Source organism: Narcine bancroftii, chromosome 3 (genome assembly GCF_036971445.1).
Source record: "Narcine bancroftii isolate sNarBan1 chromosome 3, sNarBan1.hap1, whole genome shotgun sequence".
NCBI classification, from domain to species: Eukaryota; Metazoa; Chordata; class Chondrichthyes; order Torpediniformes; family Narcinidae; genus Narcine; species Narcine bancroftii.
In genome coordinates, this window is record NC_091471.1 from 246,032,004 (window position 1) to 246,052,535 (window position 20,532).

At 45.1% G+C, this 20,532-nt stretch overlaps 1 protein-coding gene across 9 annotated transcripts in view; it reads right to left on the reverse strand.

Annotated features, from left to right (window-relative positions):
- LOC138758456 (BTB/POZ domain-containing protein 8-like) overlaps positions 1-20,532 on the reverse strand; it is a 69,262-nt gene that overhangs the window by 22,923 nt on the left and 25,807 nt on the right. For 7 of the 9 annotated variants that reach the window (XM_069927397.1, XM_069927396.1, XM_069927394.1 and 4 more), the window contains 2 exons: positions 14,455-15,004; positions 2,018-2,096 (listed from right to left, as the gene is read on the reverse strand). In XM_069927397.1, coding sequence (XP_069783498.1) covers positions 2,018-2,096; positions 14,455-14,977 — 602 coding nt within the window. In that variant the 5' untranslated portion in view covers positions 14,978-15,004. Of the gene's footprint in view, positions 1-2,017; positions 2,097-14,454; positions 15,005-15,260; positions 15,630-20,532 lie in introns of those variants that run through there. The other 2 variants (XM_069927390.1, XM_069927393.1) reach the window with 2 other exon arrangements.

Sequence of the window (20,532 nt, forward strand, 5' to 3'; positions counted from 1 at the left end):
TAAAAATTCCAAAGACTAATCTCACAATACAACTGACCTCCCAATCAAGTTCCCTTCCCCACCCTAATTAATGAGTTTAGTCTCATTTTCAACTCCTGGCCTGATCATATCCCTTTTCTCAGACGGAACCAGTTTCCCACCTCCACAGGGGAGTCCATTTAATTCAGTAGGTACGACAATTAGCGAGGTCAGAGAAGCCCCAACCCGGAAGGAATAATGTTCTCCCACACCAAGATGGCCACTTTTAGAAAACATCCCTGCATCATCTCTTTAAAGAAGCAGGGTGGGTGGCGATTAGAAAAAATGGCTTTACAGCTCCAGGCTTAGGGACTGGGGTTCAAATGCCACACCGTAAGGAGTTTGTACGTTCTCCCAGTGTTTGCGTGGGTTTCCTCCCACCATGGAAAACATATCAGGTTAATTGAGCGGCACGGAGTTGTGGGCTGAAGTGGCCTGTAACCGTGCTGTATGTCTAAATTTAAAATTTAATACTGCACAGAGGGGACTGTACTGCCAGCCACTGTCAACGGCTTCTGACTACCCTGAAGTCCAAGCACTCACCTGTTTGTCAAAGTTTGTCACAGCAGCAAATCCAATTAATAATCAAGAACCTGGAGAATATCTCCACTCTACAAGGAGCTCGGTTTTCAAGGTTGTTTCAGTCAACAGAGGAATTAAAGCAAGTCTGAAGGGGCTGGATATTGGGAACCAGCCAGTTCAGGAAAGACAAATGGCGCAAACACAAACTGGTCAAGTTATTCAGTACAGCAAGAAGGGGTGACAAATGACTACATGCTTTGATTTAAAGATGAGGCTTATTCTCGAGCACTGCATTAAACATTGCCCATTTTATCCTTTAAAGGTCCTGGATGAAAACTGAGACAGGGCAAGAAGTGGGGGAGGCACAATTACCTCTCTAGCCAATGCCCAGTAGATTTCATAATCAAGGCTTCAATTATACTGTTTAAAAGTGGAATTGGATTAGGGCAAGGATTATTCATTCACTGGAACCTCAAAATAAAACTGACGAGTCGGCCAGTAAATCTCAACAGAAATGACCCGGGATATTTGTTCCTTTTTAATGTTGGCCAAAAACCAAGCGAAAGGCTCATTCAGGAAAAAAAAAAGCTTTCAAACAAATCTGAAAATGTGCTGCAAGGAGATTTACCAGATGCTGCCTGGATTAGAAAACAAGTTTTACGAGGCAAGGTTGACACTTTGGAGCATAGAAGGATGAGGCAGAGGTCTTTGAGATTATGAGAGGCATAGATAGGTGCTGGCTATCTACCCTATTTCCCAGGGCAGGATCAGCAAACAGCCGAGGACATGTGTACAAAGTTAATTAAGGGAGACATCAGGGGTAAGCATTTTGCACAGAGAGTTGTGGGTGCCTGGAATGCCTTGCCTGGGATAGTGGTGGAGGCTAAAACTTTAGGGCATTTAACAGACTCTTGGACAGACGTGGAGTAGGAAGGGTTCAGTATAAGGGATATATGGGTCAGCACAACATCAAGGGCCGAAGGGCCTGTACTGTTCTGATGTTTTCTATGTTCAATGGTCATACAAAGAGAGAGGGTGGATGTGCAACAAATAGCTGATCAAGTAACAGAAGTCTGGCACCCAGCACCTACAGATGCCTCACTCAGGCACACTGGATGAGGACGTGACCAGGTTGACCAACAAGTGGCTTCTCCCAAAAGACCCTGCGGTGCTCTGGTACTAATTGAAAGGCTGAGCAAATTTAAATCCCTAGAAGTCATGATTTCAGAGGACTTTTCCTGGGCCAAACTCTAAGCATCTCGAGAACAAGCATTCATGTTTCCATGTATCTGCGTGGGGAGGCCAGGGGAAGATGACAGGACTCCCAGCTGAAGCAGAAATGAAGCAACCGGGTGCAGAGTAACCAGTTCAGGTAGAATGGAACAGGGTGAAGGATGAGCAAAGGGCAGCAGGCCCATTAAAACCCTGCAAAAGGCTCATTGACCAAGGTCAGCAGAACAGAGCACGGACACTTTACCTGCTTCCGGCGCCAGGTAGGGGCTTCACTGGCCTTTCCGCAGCCGGCTTTCCTGCTCCAACTAGGGGCTTCTTTGAAGCTGAAGAGAGAATTAAATTTAGTCTGTTAAAGTACTTTTTTAAAAATATATAAAAGTACCTTGACTTCAGCCTTGAGTCCACTTTCAGAAAGCTGGATTTTAATGGTTAGGGGGTGAAACATGAAAGTCAGCAGATACAGGTGATTGAAGTTAAAATGCAATGCTGGAGAAACTCAGCAGGTCAAACAGTGTCCTTTATTGAGCAAAGATAAAGATGCAGAACCAACTTTTCGGGATTGAGCCCTTCACCAAGGTATGAACAAAATATGGATGTGTCCGAAAAAAATGGTGGTGGGGGGGGGGGGGGGGGGTGGAATAGAATGACCTGCCAAGAGTCGATACAATAGAAGTTGAGCAGCTTCTGGATGCACGCACAAAAATGAGGAAGATGGAAGGCTATCTGCTATGTGCAGGCTAAAGGGGCCAGTTCCAGTGCTGTAGAGTTGTATTAAAAATAAAGAATACAAAAAGAGGTGGATAAACTCCGTGTCCTTAACGTAGCAAGGATGAAGATGCATAATGTTTCCTTGATGAAGGGCTCAAGCCTGAATGGGTCTGAAACATTGGTTGAGTACCTTTGCTACATAAAGGACAACGTTTGACCTGCCGAGTTTCTCCAGCGGTGTGTTTTTACTTTTTATTTTAAACGGCTAGCAGAATCTCATGAAAGTACAAAATGATTTAAATCCAGGTAACTTGATGTAACATGTCAAACCCTGCAGTATCATAAGTGGCCTATTTGGGCTACAACTCGAATCAGGATGCCCTTCCACTCTATGGCAAGGAATGACGAGTTTGTCATACACATTGTGTAGTGTAGACATGCAAAATTCTTACTTGGTGCAGCCAAACAGATACTTTATAATTAAATATAATATTGTAGTGTTTTTATAAACAATATTTTCAATATAAAGCACAAATATTCAGTCACTAATGCAAATGACACTAATATGCAAAGACAGAGAAGTTCTCACCTCAGGTAAGGGAGGTTATGAATTCATCTTCACAGGCAGTGAACCATAGAACATTACAGCACCGAAAACAGGCCCCGCTAGTCTCTGCCTAGCCCCACTGCCCTGCATCCAGTCCATATCCCTCCGCACCCCTCCCATCCACGTACCAGTCCAAATGTTTCTGAAGTGTTAAAACTGAGCCCCGCACTCGCCACTTCAGCTGGCAGCTCGTTCTGCACTCCCACTTCTGTGTGAAGGTCCCCCTAATGTTCCCCTTGAACTTTTCCCCTTTCACCCTTGACCCATGTCCTTTGGTTTGTATTTCACCTCCCCTCAATGGGAAAAGCCTATCTGCATTTACCCAGTCAAGATTTGCAACAAAAAAAAGTGAGCTTTGCCTTACTGCATGGGGCACCAATAATGGATACTATTTATCTGCCTTCAGATAGGCAGAATCAATTGGTGTAATATGACATGCTCTGCACTATTACATGACCATAAAGGAACAGGGATGGAAATGTATGGATATGAAGTCAAGGGTGAAACTGACTGAACAGTTTTCCTTTCGTAAATAATTTATGGTGTATAAAGTCTATTTTTGGTTTTAAAACATTAAATGACAATAACAGAATCTTGATCGAGATGGAATATGCAAATAGCAAAACAAGATCAAAGTTTCCAGCAGGAGGGAAATGGTCCTTAGAAGCCAGTACATCAACAAAATTCTCTTTTCACTATCAATCGTTTTCTTGGCCTTCATTTAAACACCATTTGATTGCAGCCAGACTAGAGAGGGAGAAGATGGTGTAGCCTCTATCCTCAAAAGGGATAGTGAAAGATAATACTATGTGGGTTCATGCTGCAGATCAGGGTATCTTTCCTTAATGTGCTACAGGGCCAGGCGAAGGTTTTGCCATTGATGCCACTCGCTTCTGAACCAGACAAAATACTAGAGGCCAACTACTCTTGACCCCCCACCCAGACTGGTTCATTGCAACACAGCCTGACAATACTATTATCATGCCAGTAGCCAGAGATAGAATCTGGTGCTGTCTGTAAAGGGGTTTGTCTGTTCATCAGGTGCTCCAGTTTCCTCCCAAAGACTTTAAGAGGTTAATTGGTCACATGGGTGCATTGGGCCTGGAAGGGCCCATCTGCTGCATCTTGAAATTCTAGATGTTAATTTGAAACCCTCACTCGACCTTGAAGAGCCCTTCCCCGAAATGTTTTCTCCCACCAATGCTGATCAACCTGCTGAGTTACTCCAGCAGGTTGCTTGTTGTTCCAGATGCCCAACCTCTGCAGTCACTGGGAACCGTACTGTTCGTTTAGTGTTAGCAAATGAATGAGCAAGGAAAGGAACTGCAGAGTCAGCCACATGCTGTAATGCACTTTAGTCAAATCTAAGTACAGCAATTAGGAAAATCAACTCACCACTTAAGGAATGGAATACAAATATCAAGATTATGCTTTCATTATGGAGAGCATTATTTTATTTAGACAGACCGCAACAGGCACACAAGCCCATGCTGCCAAAATGTACCATCAATCCCTGTAGGTTTCCTCCCACCCTTCAAAACATACGCAGACACTGGGAGAACGTACAAACTCCTTACAGATTTGAACCCAGGTCGCTGGTGCTGTAACAGTTTTGCACTAACCATGCCGGCCTACTGGGTGGAGAATCCTACTGCTGTGGAGCTGACGGGAGAAGGGTCCAGCATCTTGGTGCGCGCTGAACCCGTTGAGTTGCGGGTAAAGTGGGATGAAAGCGAGGCCTTGATTGAAAACTCAGTCTCCAAGGGGGGGGGGGGGTGGGGGAGGGGCAAGAGGGTCAGCAGGGTGGAGGAGGTTGAAGGGGTGGCGGACCACGAGGTGGAAGGTAGAACATACAAACATCTTACAGACTGCACCGGATTTGAACGCAGGTCACTGGCACTGTAAAAGCACATTGCCAACAATGCTACCCACATCTTAGTAATTCTCGAGGTAACAGCACCTTTAAAAGCCTAGCTTTCTTTTCACCTCACATTAACAAATACATTTTTTTTTATATAAAATGTAGTCAGTAGGTGAGAAGTAGGGAAGCCACCCAAAGTGACTGCTTCACAGGGAAAGGGGGCCCATGAATTTTGAGCAGAGTCCTGAGGGGGGGGAGGGGGGGAAGAGCTTAAAAAAAGGTTGAGAATGGCTGTCTTTGTGATACCACATCTGCAATTCTATATACAGCAAGAGACATTGTGCAAGGGAAGCAGTTCAAAAAGTTTACTGGACTAATACCAAAATAGACAAGTTGCCAAGGTTACAGGGACTAGTCACTTGGGGATTTTATTGAAACACTGAAGCTCCCAAGAGGAACTAGAGGGTGGATGTGGGAGAACCGAGGACCAAGTGATTAACATTTAAAAACAATAATTGCCTCTAAAATTGGAGGATCGCAAACCTTTGAAATTATCCCTTAAATTGTAGTTGAAGTAGACAAGATCGAAGTGGATAGATTCAGAGAATGCGCAGTTAAATTGATTTACACCACAATTCTGGCCATTTCAACCAGTGCCGCCCAAATTAACCCACAATCCCGTACATTTTTGGAAGGTACCCTGAGCAACGGGACGAATGTACAAACTCCTTACAGTGCCAGGTTCGAACCCAGGTCACTGATGCTGTTACAGCATCACGCTAACTGCTACGCTAACCATGCCGCCCACCCCACCCCCATCCCGTTACCCCAGCTGGGCAAGAATAGAATTCCAATCAGCTATTAAATAGCAGAAGAGGTATGAAGGGCCAAATGACCTCCTGATCCATAAGCTTCCTGGGATCAGGGGGGTTGGGGGCAGGGGGTTACATCATCAACTCTGGGTAATCCAACCAATTGCTGTATTAGCAGCAGGTGGTTCTTCTCCCCATGCACAATGCCAGTCTCTACAGGAATGAAATCCAAGTACGACAGTTTGCACAGCCCAGACATTCTGAAGATTCACACCACAAAAAAAATCTAAATATAGCAGGATTTGTTCTTTGCCAACGACACCACAGTCCAAATCACTTTTGCCCATAAACTTCAAATCATGATTAAAAGTTTATTTTTTAAAAAATACGCCACATCCCTATAAAAGTATAAACAATTTCTCACCTCATTCCCTATACAAACGCCTCAAGCAGCAACTAGTTTGCACTTTTGAAATAACCCCAGAATCTGGCACTTCTGGGGATTAGTAGATGCCGGATGAGAGCATTTTCCAGTTGCTTGAGATGGAGTGTTGCGCGATTTGCAAACTAACAGGGAAGCATGCCAATTTTAAACACGTGTATTTTTTTAACCTATTTATTTTCCTTTTTGCAGGTTACTGGAATTCTGGGATACAGGGGTGTTAATGTACTCTTTGCATCAATTTAAATTACTGCAATGGGTATTAAAGGCAGCCCGGTTGGCTTGGCGGTTAGCACAATGTTAGTACAGTGGCAGCGATTGGGATTCGAATCCCGTGCTGTCTGTGAGAAGTTTGTACATTCTCCCAGTGTCTGCATGGGTTTGCCCCCCCCCCGGGGGCTCCAGTTTCCTCCCACTGTTCGAAATGCAGGTTAATGGGGTGTAAATTGGACAGAACGGACTTGTGGGCCAAAATAGCCTGTTCTCATATTGTAGGTCTAATTTTTTAAAAATTAATTTGATGCAAAAAAAAACTCCAGTAATTTTCAAATTATCCTTTTGGCTGCAGCATAGAACATTACACCACAGTACAGGCCCTTCAGCCCATGAGGTTGTGCTGCCCTCTATAAACCTATTCAACAGCAATCCAATTTTTCCCTGCCATAACCTTCAATTTTACCTTCATTCATGAGCCTATTGTACCATCCTCCTCCACCACCTGACAATGTATTCTAGACACCCACCACTGAATAAAAACTTACTAGTCATCTCGCCTGAACTTTCCACCACTCACCTTGAACAGACGTCCTCTGGTATTCTCTATTGTCATTCCTGGAAAAAGGTGCTGGGTGTCCACCAATTCAAAACCCCTTGTCACCTTGCATACCTCCATTAGGTCATCTCTCGTGCTTTGTGGCTCCAAAGAGAAAAAGACCAAGCTCTCTCAACTTTGCTTCATATGACAGGAAAGCAAGCTCTTTGGTTCATGTGTATATCATACTTGCATATGACAACAAGCAAATTGTTCTTCCGTTCAAAAGGGCATAGAATCACCAATAGCAGTTCAGGCAGTCCCCGGGTTACGAACGAGATCTGTTCCCAAGTCCAAGTCAAGTTGGAACAGGCAGATACAGTTCTTATTTAGCAATATTCAAATGTTTGTCTTAGTATATATTTCACCTTTCCATGCAAAACAACACAACTGGAGTCAATTTCTTGAAATAAGCATCAAGCATCAATGTGATCTGACTTAAAAATGGCGGACGGTGTTCTCCTTCCTCGAACCAATGAGGACTGTGCGGAGTCCGATCGCAAGTACGAGTGGTCTGTAACCCAGGGACCACCTGTATACCATGCGTGCGCAATCCACTCAGGGTGGGCAAAAAAAAAAAAACGGAAGATCAGATTATTATTTAAATGGAAAGAAATCGCAGCGTGCTGCAAGGCAGAAGAACGGAATGCTAGTGCATGGATCGCAAAAGGTTGGTTTGCAGGTGCAGGAGACCATCAAGGCAAATGGAATGCTGCAAGAGGAGATGAATTTAGCAGCAGGGAGCAGTACAAGGTCCTGGTAAGGCCGCGCATCCAGAGCACTGCGTGCAGTTCTGGTCTCCTTACTTGAGGAAGGATGTACTGGCTTTGGAGGTGGTGCAGAGGAGGTTCACCTGGTCAATGCCAGAGGGGGCCAACCCACAAGGAGAGATAAAGTTGCCTGCGACTGTATTTGCTGTTAATTTAGAACAGGAGGGGATCTTACTGAAATGTACAAAACTAGGAAAGGCATAGATGAGATAGTGGTTGGCAAGATTTTCCATTGGTGGAGAGAATAGAACAAGGGGACATGGCCTCAAGATTCAGGGTAGTAGATTTGGGGCAGAGATGAGGAGGAATTGCTTTTCCCAGACAGGGTTGAATCTATGGAATTTTCTGCCTGTGGAAGAAATGAAGGTTACCTCAGTAAATATACAAGACCAGGTTGGATAGATTTTTTTTATATATACAAAAGTTGGTGAATTAAAGTTGAGGAAATGGGATGTAGGTGGATATGAGCCCATGATCAGATCAGCCACAATCTCATTGAATTACAGTGCAGGGTCGATGAGCTGGATGGACAACTCCTGCTCCTACTTGTGTTTTTTCTTAAAAACAGCTGGGAGTTAAAAAAAAAAAGGGGAAAAACGTGGTCTTCAGATCAGTCAACAGTTTGGCTATGTCAAGTAATGAAGTCCACCACCATTTACAAGTTCCAGATGGTTGGTTGCAAACTTAGACTCAATGTAACAGACAAAAATAGATGCAGCGATTACTTCTCCAGACATTTTGCTCTCTTTACAAAATGTTTTTAAGGAATCCATTGAGAAATTTCTCAAGAGGGAAGGAATATTAGTCTCCCAAAAACAGGCGAAAATCTGATGCTTCGTGCACGAGCGACAACAGGTCGCAGCCCGTGTGGTGTTGGAGTGGAGCCATGCGGAATCTGGCGGCAGAGTCCTGAGAACGGTTGTCACCACATTTCCCCCCCCCGCCCCACCCCAGGGATAGAGTGCATCTTAAATAGTATTTGAATATGCAAATAGTGTGTGGCAGAGATTTTCCACTTCTTGCAAATTTCCACCATGGTAATATAGCAAAACCCTTGGTATCTGGAATTCAAGCAACCGGCAAAAAAAAGGAAAATAAATTTTTAATAATTAAAATAAGTAAGAATGAAATATAAAGTTTTAAAAATGTGCAAGTTTAAAATTGTAAAAGTAAGTGTTCTCTGAAGAAACAGAAACCTTTGGTGAACGTGGGAGCAAATATTCAGCCGGTGGAGCGCCTTGGGCATAGCCATTGTTTAAATAAAGTTGTGTAAAACAGCAGTGGAAGAACTGATCGATGCCGCTCGCCGTTGGGGTGACTCTCTTATCCCTGCTTAGTATGACTCTTTATCTGTAAACTTGGGAGGGAAGGGGGGGGTTAATAATGTTATTATTTATTGCTCGGGCAGCTCCATGGAGGGGGAGGAACCTGCAGATGCAGTGATGGTTAAATGGTTTCAAAGAATGTGACTGAAAATAAACCAAAATTCTCCACTGTTTATATATTCATGGAAATGAAGTTTGATCAACACAAGTATAGTATTTTTGTCTTTTAATCTGTTTATTCTTAATGCAGGTCCATCAGTTAAGCATTGTAAGAGCAAGTGTCAAGCTACCAGAATATACATTTATCCAGCATCTACTTATCCCCATAGGTGCTGGATACCAGGGGTTTTACTGTTGTGGCTTTAGATGTGGTTCTTGTTGTTTTGAATAAAAAATGCACTAGAAAACTGGGACACATTATACAACTTCAACAATTGTCTCAACTTCTGACAAGTGCTGTGACTCATCACTTAGCAGGGACACTAAACAAATTGTTGACAAGCTGGGCGTTATTCCCAGCATCACCAGAGTTGATTCTATTGGCTGCAGCTGTCATTCTGGGGAGTTCATGGCGTGGAGCCTCACGTCAGCTCCCCTGCACCCACCACCTCACACTGAGACTCAGCTGCTCACAGAACTTCACTTAGAACCCCTTCAGTTTACCATGAAGAGCAAGATTTTTTTTTAAATAAATTCACAAGTATTGGTGCATCCTTGAATTCAGTCAATAGTCACCCACCTTCATTAAGTCTTTACCCACTCAATTCTAACCTTCTGAGAAATCCTAAATTTATTTGTAGTTATTGGGACACTGGGCTTCATTAGTCAGGAGAATGAGTTCAAGAGTCAAGAGGTCATGTGGCAAATCTCTGGGTGAGACCCCAATAAAAATATTGTACTCCAATCACCTCATTATAGGAAGGATGTGGAAGCTGTGGAGAGGGTGCAGAGGAGATTTACCAGGATGTTGCCTGGATGGAAAAATAAATCTTGAGGCTAGGTTAACAGAGCTCGGACTCTTCTCTTTGGAGCCGAGAATAATGGGATGAGATTTAGAGGGCTACAAGGCAGAGATAAGGTGAATGGCCAGTGTCCTTTTCCCAGCGCAGGAATAGCAAAGACCAAAGGAGATCTTTACAAAGGGAGGAAAGTTCAGACACACAAAGAGGCAGGGGAGGTGGTGGAGGTGGGAACAATAGGGGCATTTAAGAGACTGAGAGGCACATGGGTGAAAGATAGCCAAAAAGTTGGGTTGTAAAGGCAGAGAAACTCCACCAAAACTCAATCATCTACCTCTCTGAATGTACAGAGGCGGTCTCCGAGCCGCATATTCCAACCCCTCTCCGAGAGGGCTAATCTCGGCAGTGCATCCCTCTGCTGATCAATCTCAATTGGCAGCTGCGCTAGGTGGTTGTTTGGGGGTGGGCTAATGATGCCGTAAGCCCGCGATCCATCTCTCCACTCACCCCTCTCCCTCCAAGTCATGGGCATTGAGTGGCCTCAGGGCAGTTAGGGCAGTGAGAGGCCAGTGCGGGGTGGGACAGCCACACCAGGCCGCTTCAGTCTTTGGGGCCGCTCTCTGCGGCTCAAAAAACATGGCAGAGCAATGGCTATCTTCTCTACCCATAATCCCCCACACAGCTGGAACTGTTCTGGGAACCTTAGAGCAGTTTCAGCTTCGTGGGGGATTATGGGTAGGGAAGACGGCCATTGCTCTGCCATGTATCGATGACGGGTGGTGCTATGGCACCAGTCGGCCCACCTCCTTTGAATGGGATGCTGGAGCAGTCTTTATGGGCTGCAGTCAGAATGGCAAGTTCCAGATTTTCAATGTGCCCGATCTGAAATGGCCTAAAAATAGAGGCTCATGAGTTGGGAATGGTTTAGTGTTTGGTAGGAATATACAGGTCCGCACAAACAGGGGAAAAGGCCTGTACTGTGCTGTAATGTTCTATGTTAAACAAGGAAGTCTGCAGATGCTGGGGTCAGGTGCAAAATAAAACAAGTTGGAGAGACTGAATATCCAGAGGAAGGTATCAATATTTTGGGCCTGAATCCTTAATCAGGTACAAAAGCAGGTAGGCACCTGAATGAAGGGGGGTGGGGGGTGGGGGAGAGAAGGGAGGAGATCAGGCCAACACACAAGGTAGAAGCTTCACTTCCCGGCAGGTCAGCAGGCAAGGGAGCTGGAGGAAAGGAGATAGAGAGAATCAGGGGAGGGGGTTAGCAGAAATTGGAGGACAATATTAATGCCATCTGGTTGGAGAGTGCCCAGATGGAATACAAGGAGATGCTCCTCCAGTGTGCAGGTGGCTTCACTTTGGCAGTGCACGAGTAGATAATTATGTTGGTGTGGGAATGATAAGTGGAATTGAAATGGTTGGCCACTGTTATTTGCTTCATCACAGATGTTAAATACCTTCAGCTGCAGCCTCAAACTCCAAAATTGCTTAAAAAGGTTTGATCCTTACCTCAAGTGCTGTGCACTGTTTGCACTTTCTCCAAGATGCAAGATCATATCCCCACCCCCTCCCCCACCCCAGTGCTATGTACCCTCCCATAGATGAGGCAATTAGTTAAGCAGCTACAGTAAATGATCCTTTGGTACAAGTCAAATGGTTAAAAAAAAAGTAGCTGGTGAACATGCAAGACATTAAAAGCAGAAATACTGGATGAACTCAGCCAGTCTCGCAGCATCCAGAGGTCAAGATATATATCCAGCCCATCAGGCCTGACCCCTTCCTCGAAATACGAGTGTAAAGGCTGGCTGGTGCCTGGATGGAAAGACTGGGTTAAAAAAAAAATCGAGAGGAGGAGTGTACAGACAAAAGGTGTTAATTGGATGTGTTAAGGACAGGAAAAAGGTGAGAATTGATGTGGAGGGGGTTGATTTTGTTTTTGGTTGTGTGAAAGGAGACAGCCAAGGTTCCAGTCCCAGCCAAACAAAGAGCCACTGCAGTCCAGGAAATTATTCACATTTTCCCGGAGTGCATGCTATGTAAAAAAAAAGCTCAAAACAGGAATGAAGGTGCCATTCCCCTTCCAATGTTTTATCTCCTAGACCCCTAATCAATTTTTCAGAAGGCCTGAACTCAGCTTTTACATTAGTGATTTAAAATCTTGCAGCATCTTGTCCAGGGAAGTGTACCATGAACTTGGCTGCTCCGTGACCAAGGGCGTAATGACGTAGCGATAAACGCACTGCCGGTATGCTATCTAAACCCACAGGCAGATTTGCAGTTTTGGTCATTCCTGTGTGAACAGCCACCCACGAAGTTAAAAAACCCATCAACAGAATTGAGGAGCCCAACTCCAGAAATAGGAGTCGGCTAACTGGCCCGTTGAGCCTGCTCCGCCATTCAATGGCTGACCTGATCTCTACCTGCCTTTTCCTCAAATCCTTCAATTCCCCAACTATGTACAAACCTATCCAACCTGGCCTTCAATATATTCACCGCCACCACTTCAACGAGCGGCGAATTCCACAGATTCACCACCCTCGAGGAAAAGCAGTTCCTCGTCGCCGTCGCCGTCTCCGTCTGAGAGCACTGGTCGGACGAGGATAGCGCCCAGTCCCTGCTGCAGAGCATTGCTTCAATGATGCGCAGCCTATTGGGAATGCAGGCCAACTATCCCTGCACCCTTTAGATATTGGTTAAGTCTTGCAATGGGAGGGACGGGGACAGAAAACTGGGTTTGACCCCCACACCTGAATGAAGTGATGACCAAGGATACAAAGATTTAAGGGACACCGAAGCATCCAGCCTTGCGACACACCCCAAACTTCTTCCTTCTCCACACCCTGGAAGGATTACCAGTTCACTCTGCCTCCATCCATTGTTGTCCAACAGTAAGATAACAGATGGAGGAATATGCAGCCTGATGCTTTAGCTGCAGGTCATTACATTCTGCCCAAAATAGATGGGAAGAGAGGCGCAGGCACTTGGCCCTTACAAAGATGATGTTCCAGGTTAAACTGCCAAGGCAAAAGATACCCATGGTGTGGTGAATAATCTGTGCCAAACATATACTTTTTCTTTGGCTTGGCTTTGCGGACGAAGATTTATGGAGGGGTAATGTCCACGTCAGCTGCAGGCTCGTTGGTGACTGACAAGTCCGATGCGGGACAGGCAGACACGGTTGCAGCGGAAAATTGGTTGGTTGGGGTTGGGTGTTGGGTTTTTCCCTCCTTTGTCTTTTGTCAGTGAGGTGGGCTCTGTGGTCTTCTTCAAAGGAGGTTGCTGCCCGCCGAACTGTGAGGCTCCAAGATGCATGGTTGGAGGCGATATCAGCCCACTGGCGGTGGTCAATGTGGCAGGCACCAAGAGCTTTCTTTTGGCAGTCCTTGTAACTCTTCTTTGGTACTGTACAAGGTGCCAAAACCAATCAGGTGGGCTTTTGCCCTGAACTTTAATGCTGGTTTGGAAGCTGCAACAGGAGTCCATTATATTCAGCTTTTACATTGATTTAAAATCTGGCAGCATCTTGACCAAGGAAGGTGTCTGTTTGAAACACAAGTGAACCATGAAGCCAAAACGGGCTGCCACCAACAATAATATTCACTGGAGGCTTGACCTCAGATTGATTGAAGCAGCAACACCAAAGATATGGCAGAAACCAGAACAAAGCACAAACAGGAGTGGCACTTGACAAAGGAAATCGAAAGGGTTCCTCATTGCAATGCCAAAGTCAAAAGATTTTTGGGCAGATTTTCCTAAGATGCTGACCCACCCTCACTGATGGATATTTTAACTTGGATCCAGTCTCCTTGCCTGCACAAGAGGTGGACAATGAACCACACCACAATTGGATGCCCTGCACCTAGCGCCACAATCAGGTGCCCTAGACCATCTATCACTAATAAGCAAGAGGTCATAACATGCGCGTTATTTTCTTGTGATCATTCAGCCCATTGCATGAATACTGGCTTTCTAGTTTTCTCAACCTTCTTTTGTCTATGCCCCCCACCCCCCCAGGACTCTGCTCAAAGTCTACAAGCTCCCTTCCCTGAGAAGCAGGGCCCCCGTCTGGCCTAAACCCTGAAGTGGTTCTCAACCAGTGGGCCACAGCACACTTCCAGGTCTTTAAAAATGTAAAATAAAATACTTTAAATTAGATAAACCTGTTTCTTTCAGAGCTGCTTTTGACTTGAAAATATTGCTCAGTCATTGCCTCTAATGGGCCATAGCAGGTTAGGCCAGAAACCAGATAGGCCTTAGACCGGAAAAGGTAGAGTACCACTGCATAAGGTTATTTTGGGGGGGGGGGGTGGGGGGGGGGGGGGGGGGGGAAGAACCTCTTCTCCTCCCACCACCCCCCTCCAAAGTAATTGGAGCTGGACTAACCTGTAGAGGTGAAGCAGTGCTGCCCTGGGTTTCGGTCTTTGGGAGCAGATTTGACAGTGAGAGGAGTCTTGGTTAGTGCAGCCTTCTCCACTCGAGTGGCCTGGCGACCATTCCCACTGCTACTGCAGCCAGCAGCCACACTTCCCTTGGCAGCCTTCGTCCTGGTGGCCATCTTCTTCTCCATTATTTTCTCATGGGAGGACATACAGGTCGAAGATGCCGATCTGGTCGAAGCAGCTTTTTGCTCCTGGTCATTATTCCTTCTCGTTGCGGCATTGGCCACTTTGCCTGTCTGGGAGGTGGCCGGTCTGCCGGATATAGGCAGTTGACCACTTGCAGACCCCACCTTGCCCTTGGCTTGGGCTCCAGCAGCAGACTTAGCACTCAGTTTATCTTTGGCAATCCTGTTGTTCACCTGCTTGTTCGCTAGCCCCTTGGCGGGCTCTCCACACTGATCATTCATGGCTTCATCTGAGACATGGACATCTACTGGAGGAGATTCACCCAACTCTTCAGACTTCATGGCTTGGTTCTTGGGAGCAGAAAGAGGCTGTAGTGGGGGAAAAAAAAAAATCAATTCAAGAGAAAAACTCTTGAAGAATCCATTCCAAATATCCTCCAGACACAAGCCAAACGAAATGGTTGGGGATATAGGCAGGAGGTAATAGGTGGATAAGGGAGGGGGGGACACACCAGCAAGCAGGAGGGGGGGGGAATGGCTCTATGAATGGAGAGGGAAGAGGGTGGAGAGATGGAAGAAAGAAGACAACAGAGGGAAAGGGAAGGGAGAGTAGGTTAGCATATACCGGATACCGGAGAAGTCCATGTTAATGCCATCGGGTTGGAGAGTGGCCCAGGTGGAAAAGGAAGTGGTGCTCCTCCAATTTACATACAGACTGTCTTGGTGGGACAGACATACAAGCATGGGAGTGAGGCTCAGAATTGAAGGGGTCGGCCACTGGGAGATCATTGATGCGGACAGAGCCAAGGTGCTCAAGTGAGGCGATCTTCCAGTCTCTCTGATGCGGAGGAGGCCCACAGTGGGAGCGCTGGATGCAGAAGATCACTCCCACGGACACACAAGTGTTGCTTCACTTGAAAGGTATCTACAGGCTCATTTTGCTTCTAAATATTCTCCATTTCTGACTGGAGGGCTACCATCACAATCGAACATGGTTCTACTCAGTTTTAAATTCTTTTTACACAAGAGAAACCTAGTAGATTAAAATTATATATAGCAAATACACCCCTTAGTACGTTATCAGAAATTAGGTTTCCTGGGTAACGCTGTGCAGTTTCCAACTGAAATGGAATACATTACTAATGAGTCAACCAATCCCTCACCTCCATACATCTTGATAGAGGCTGCCTCGGCCAATGGTAAAAGTATTTTTTTGATTGACAGGTTATTCTAGCCTATGAGACATCTTGCATACAAAACATTCCAAACTTCTAACATGCAAAACCTGCTACAATTTATCAGTGCACAAATTATGCAGTGCCTTTCCAAAAATCTACTTGCATACAAAGTTATTTAGAGGGGCGGTGGGGGGCGGGGGGGGAAGAAAGAAATATCACTAAACACCCACCAGTTATTTGCTGGCCATTTTCAATTTAAAAGTTATGTAGGACTAGATGTTAATATCCCTTATTGCACTCTTGAGACTTGCAGCCTAGGCCCTGTGGGGTAGCCAAATAAGTGGTGGCATCTTCTGGGTTACCAAGTGGGTGCCCTCCTTCCTCACTGATTCGCTGATAGACCCACGACATCTCTGGAGGGTTCAGCAGGGAATCCCAATGTCTCGGGCTCACCCCCTAGACGCCACTCACTCACTTGGGGAATCATTGCTCCTCTTTCAGAGCCCCTGACTACCCTTAGCAGTAACTCTAGAGAGATCTTTGACTCCCTGTCGGTTTATTTTCCCTCACACTCCCAGCTCCTGGAGTAGCCTGGATGTCGACGTGGCTACAAATGTTCTGCAGTCGGACCCTTGCCTTCTAGCCACATTACTGCCCATCAGCTGCAAGCTCAGTGACCCTCAGTTTCTTGGGCTCCTCCACTGCATCCTCCCGGGGCCCTGCATCCTCCATGATATAAACTAGATGGAGCGAGGCCAATCATAGCACAGAGTCTGGTCTGAGGGTTGGTTTCTGCAATTTTATTTGGGAAGCAGAGTCTCTGGCACAAGTCTGCCGCCATCTCCCAATCACGTGCCCAGCCTAGTCTAATCTTGATGTAGCAATTCTGCCTGACCCTCACCTTCGCAGGAAAAAAAATGTCAATGGCCAGCGGGATAAGGGGAAGGTAACACTCAATCCACCGATTTTCCAGCTCTGCTGGAAGACACCGTAGCACCTGGTTGTGACACCAGGTACATCAGCCTTGAATGAGGTTGGCCTTGCAGCCTACCAAAAATGTGTTTTAGTTGGGCAGAGGGAGTATGTGGCAGATGGCAAGACATGGTCACTCTGAATGTCTCCATCTCCCACAGTGCTTTCCAAGAGATCTTCCTTTCCTCCACTCCCTCCCACCTTGTCCATTGCCCTTGCTTTGCCTGAGCGAAGGCCTTGCCGCCGCCTCCTCCTGCTGATGCATCTCCTCCGTCACAAGCCCACGCCTCAGACAGACAGAGCAGCCTTGTTCTAGGCTGACATACTGGCCCCAAGACTGTTCCTCCCTTGCTGTAGCTCAGCCCATGATGTCCCCACGCTTGAGTGCCTGCTTAGTTGCTTCTGATGGAATCCATGTCCTCTTAGTACTGGCTTCAAAATAATTGCACAACTCTGGAATCTCCTGCCAACACTTGTTGCAAGTGGACACAACAAGTCAATCATCATCTATCTGATTGCACTAGTATAATTAGATGAAACCGCTTTCTCCCATCTTTGGCGCAAAATATGCAGATACACAACCAGACAACACATTCAAGACAAGTAAATCATATATAGAAATCAATAAATATCACTTTGTGAATACGAGATTCTCAGAGGGTCAGTGTGAGCAGTTCTTTGGGTCGTTCAGGGTTCTCACTGCCCATGAGAAGGAGCTGTTCCTCAGCCTGGTGGCGCTGGCTCTGATCCTCCTGGATCTCTTTCCTGACAGGAGCAGCTGAAAGATGCTGTGTGCGGGGTGGAAGGGGTCCTCAATGATCTTGTGTGCGCTCTTCCGACAATGATCCCAGTAGATCATGTCAATTGGTTGGTTGGGAGGGTGGAGAAAGGAGACTCCAGTGATCCTCTCTGCTACTTGCCACTCTTATGGTCCTACACCACATAACATCCATTTGGCCAACGTCTGACGCATATACATCCGTGGTCCCATAATGTTATTATCAAGCTCAGAAATCCTGATCGGAGAACGGGATGTAATCAGACGTAGTGAACGCACCAGCTTCCTGCAAGCAACACGTGCATCTCATGTCTTGTATGCAAAGCAATTACACTGCCAGGTGTATAATGGTACCATACATATATAATCTATAATAAGTCTTTATCAAGACATACACGCCTATGTATGTACTGTCATTTCTATTGTGTTATTTTAACGTGAACTTTCCCCAGTTACAAATAAAAAGTTGACCATGCTTTGTCTGAAAGGCAGCAAGATCCAATCTTCTGTACTGCACCTCTCTGGAATGTTGCAGCATTATCTCCCGGATTAATTTTCTTTTGAAAATATTACACGTCAAAACAGCTTTACTACAGCATCCCATGTAGCTTTGCTATGGATATATGGTTTTTGCACAAAGCCCCACTTCACAGAACGCATTGTGGGCATTAAGCGACGCAGGACTGTAAAACAGCTGATATTTCCCTACCCTGAAGTTGAGCAAGAGATCGAGGATGGACCACTGTGTTACTGAGGCAAAGAGAAGACAGCAAGTGATGGGGGTTTGAAGAAAGAAATAATGTTGGATTGTCTGATGGGAGACCAAGTCCTGGAAACTAAGAGTAGCAAGGAAGAGGAGTGAAACATGAAAGTGGACAAGATGCTGTGATTGTAGCAAATTCACAAAATTGCTGGAAGAACTCAGTAGGTCAGACAGTGTCCGTAGGAGGTTAAAAAATACAGAAACAATGCTTCAGGCCAGAGTCCTTCAAGGTACAAAAAGCAGACACGTGCCAGAATCAAAAGGGTGGGGGGCAGGGGAAGTAAATTGGATATGGGAGGCCAGAAGGGAGGGGAAAGTTGAGAATCAATTCCTACCTTTCCTCTCTCTATATCTATAAAAGATTAAAACCTTGTTTTTGATTCCTTTTGTTAATTTTGTGCCTATCCCTTGAAGAAAAAATTGTTTGTAGTGTTACCATAGTTACTATGGAGTCATAGGTCGTAATATCCGAGCGGACTGAGAGTTTGTATCTCATTCTTCGAGGAATCGTGACAGACACAAGCTCAAGATACAAAAGAATCAAGAATTCAAAGTATTTGTTTAAAGTAGATATTGTTATTATGCAGTAAATGTGTTGTTACTCAGTTATGAGAATCTCAATGAGAAGTTATGCTAAATGTTTATTCTTTCATCAACAAATTAAAGCTACTTCCAGCTGCAACTATGAAGTTTGATTTATTGACACAAGATAATAATTCAGAATATCGTCTCTTGTGTTTCTTTGAAGAGGACACATTTTGAACTTGGGAAATACAAGAACTTGGAAAGTCTCGTCCGGAGTATCCCATTAACACCTTTTGTCTGCACCCCTTCCCCACCCTCTCTCTCAATTCAGGCACCTGCCTTCTTGTACAGCAAAACTCATTATCTGGAATTCAACAAAAAAAGGAAAATAGATGTGTTTAAAATTGGTTCGCCTCATGATTACTGCAGTAGCGTGCAGTCTCAAGCAACTGGGGGAAAAAAAATACTTTTCAGGTATCTACCAATCCCCATGGGTACCAGATGCCAGGGGTTCTGCAGTATCTTGAAGGGCTCAGGCCCGAAACAATGGTTACACATCTTTACCCCCCTATGGACACTGTGAGACTTGCTGAGTTCCTCCAGTATTTTTTTGGGTCATTTATTAGAAAAGGGTGAGGGAATATCCAGTCAGACACAGGACATTCAGAAGCAAGGAGGCCCCAGCAATCTTTTGGAAATTATTCCAATTTACCAAATCTCTTACACCAGAATCAGAGGCGTTGCCCAACAAACAGTCCAATGCATTGAAACAAAGTCCCAGGAGACCGTGGACTGTCAGAGGGACAGCTGAAATAAAGAAACCCTTCGAGCCAAACTAAGTACGACCAAACTAAGTACAGGTGCTCCCCTGCTTATGAAGGTCGGACTTGCGATTTGGCGAAGTTATGATGGTTCGATGGCCCCGCCGCTTTAGCATGGTCACCTTTCAGCGATTAATTTTAGTTGAACCCTTCAAACATTGGAATTTACAGAAGTGGTTTTGGTTAATAAATTATATAAATTCCAAATAGCATTCTTACGATTAGCATTGGAAGTAGCAAGGAAATGTATAGCGATTTAATAGAAAGATCAGATAGAACTTAATCTACAAAGAAGGCATTCAGAAATGAGGTCTTGTATGCCATTGGAGAAAATAGCAATATATGGGATAAATATTATGTATTTAGGAAGATTTGGAGCCCATATTTGGATTATTTTAAATGGCAATAGGAGCAGCTTCACCTCCACATTGTAAGTGATGGAATGATTCAAGTTATTCTCCTTACTTTCTTTTTTTTGGGGGGGGAAAGAGAAGATTCTAGAATTATTAGAGGGGGTGGGGGGATTAGGATCTCTTGTAGGGTTTTCTGTAGTCTTTGTTTTTTTTCCTATGTAACCATGTAGTATTTTTGGATAGTTGTTAATGTTTTAATTTTGTAATTGTGGTTATAACTTTATCTTCTAATAAAATATGATATTAAACAAAAAACCCTTCAAACAAACATTCTTCATGCCCAGTGTGCTTTTAGCTGTGTATGTTAATGGTTTCTCCCCAACCCCCCCCCTCCCCCACCAAGTGTGGAACAAAGGTATTCAAAATTTAATTATAAAAAATGGTAGGTGCGATATTCTTTTTTCGATGGGTTTGTGGAATGTAACCCCATTGCAAGTTGAGGAGCAC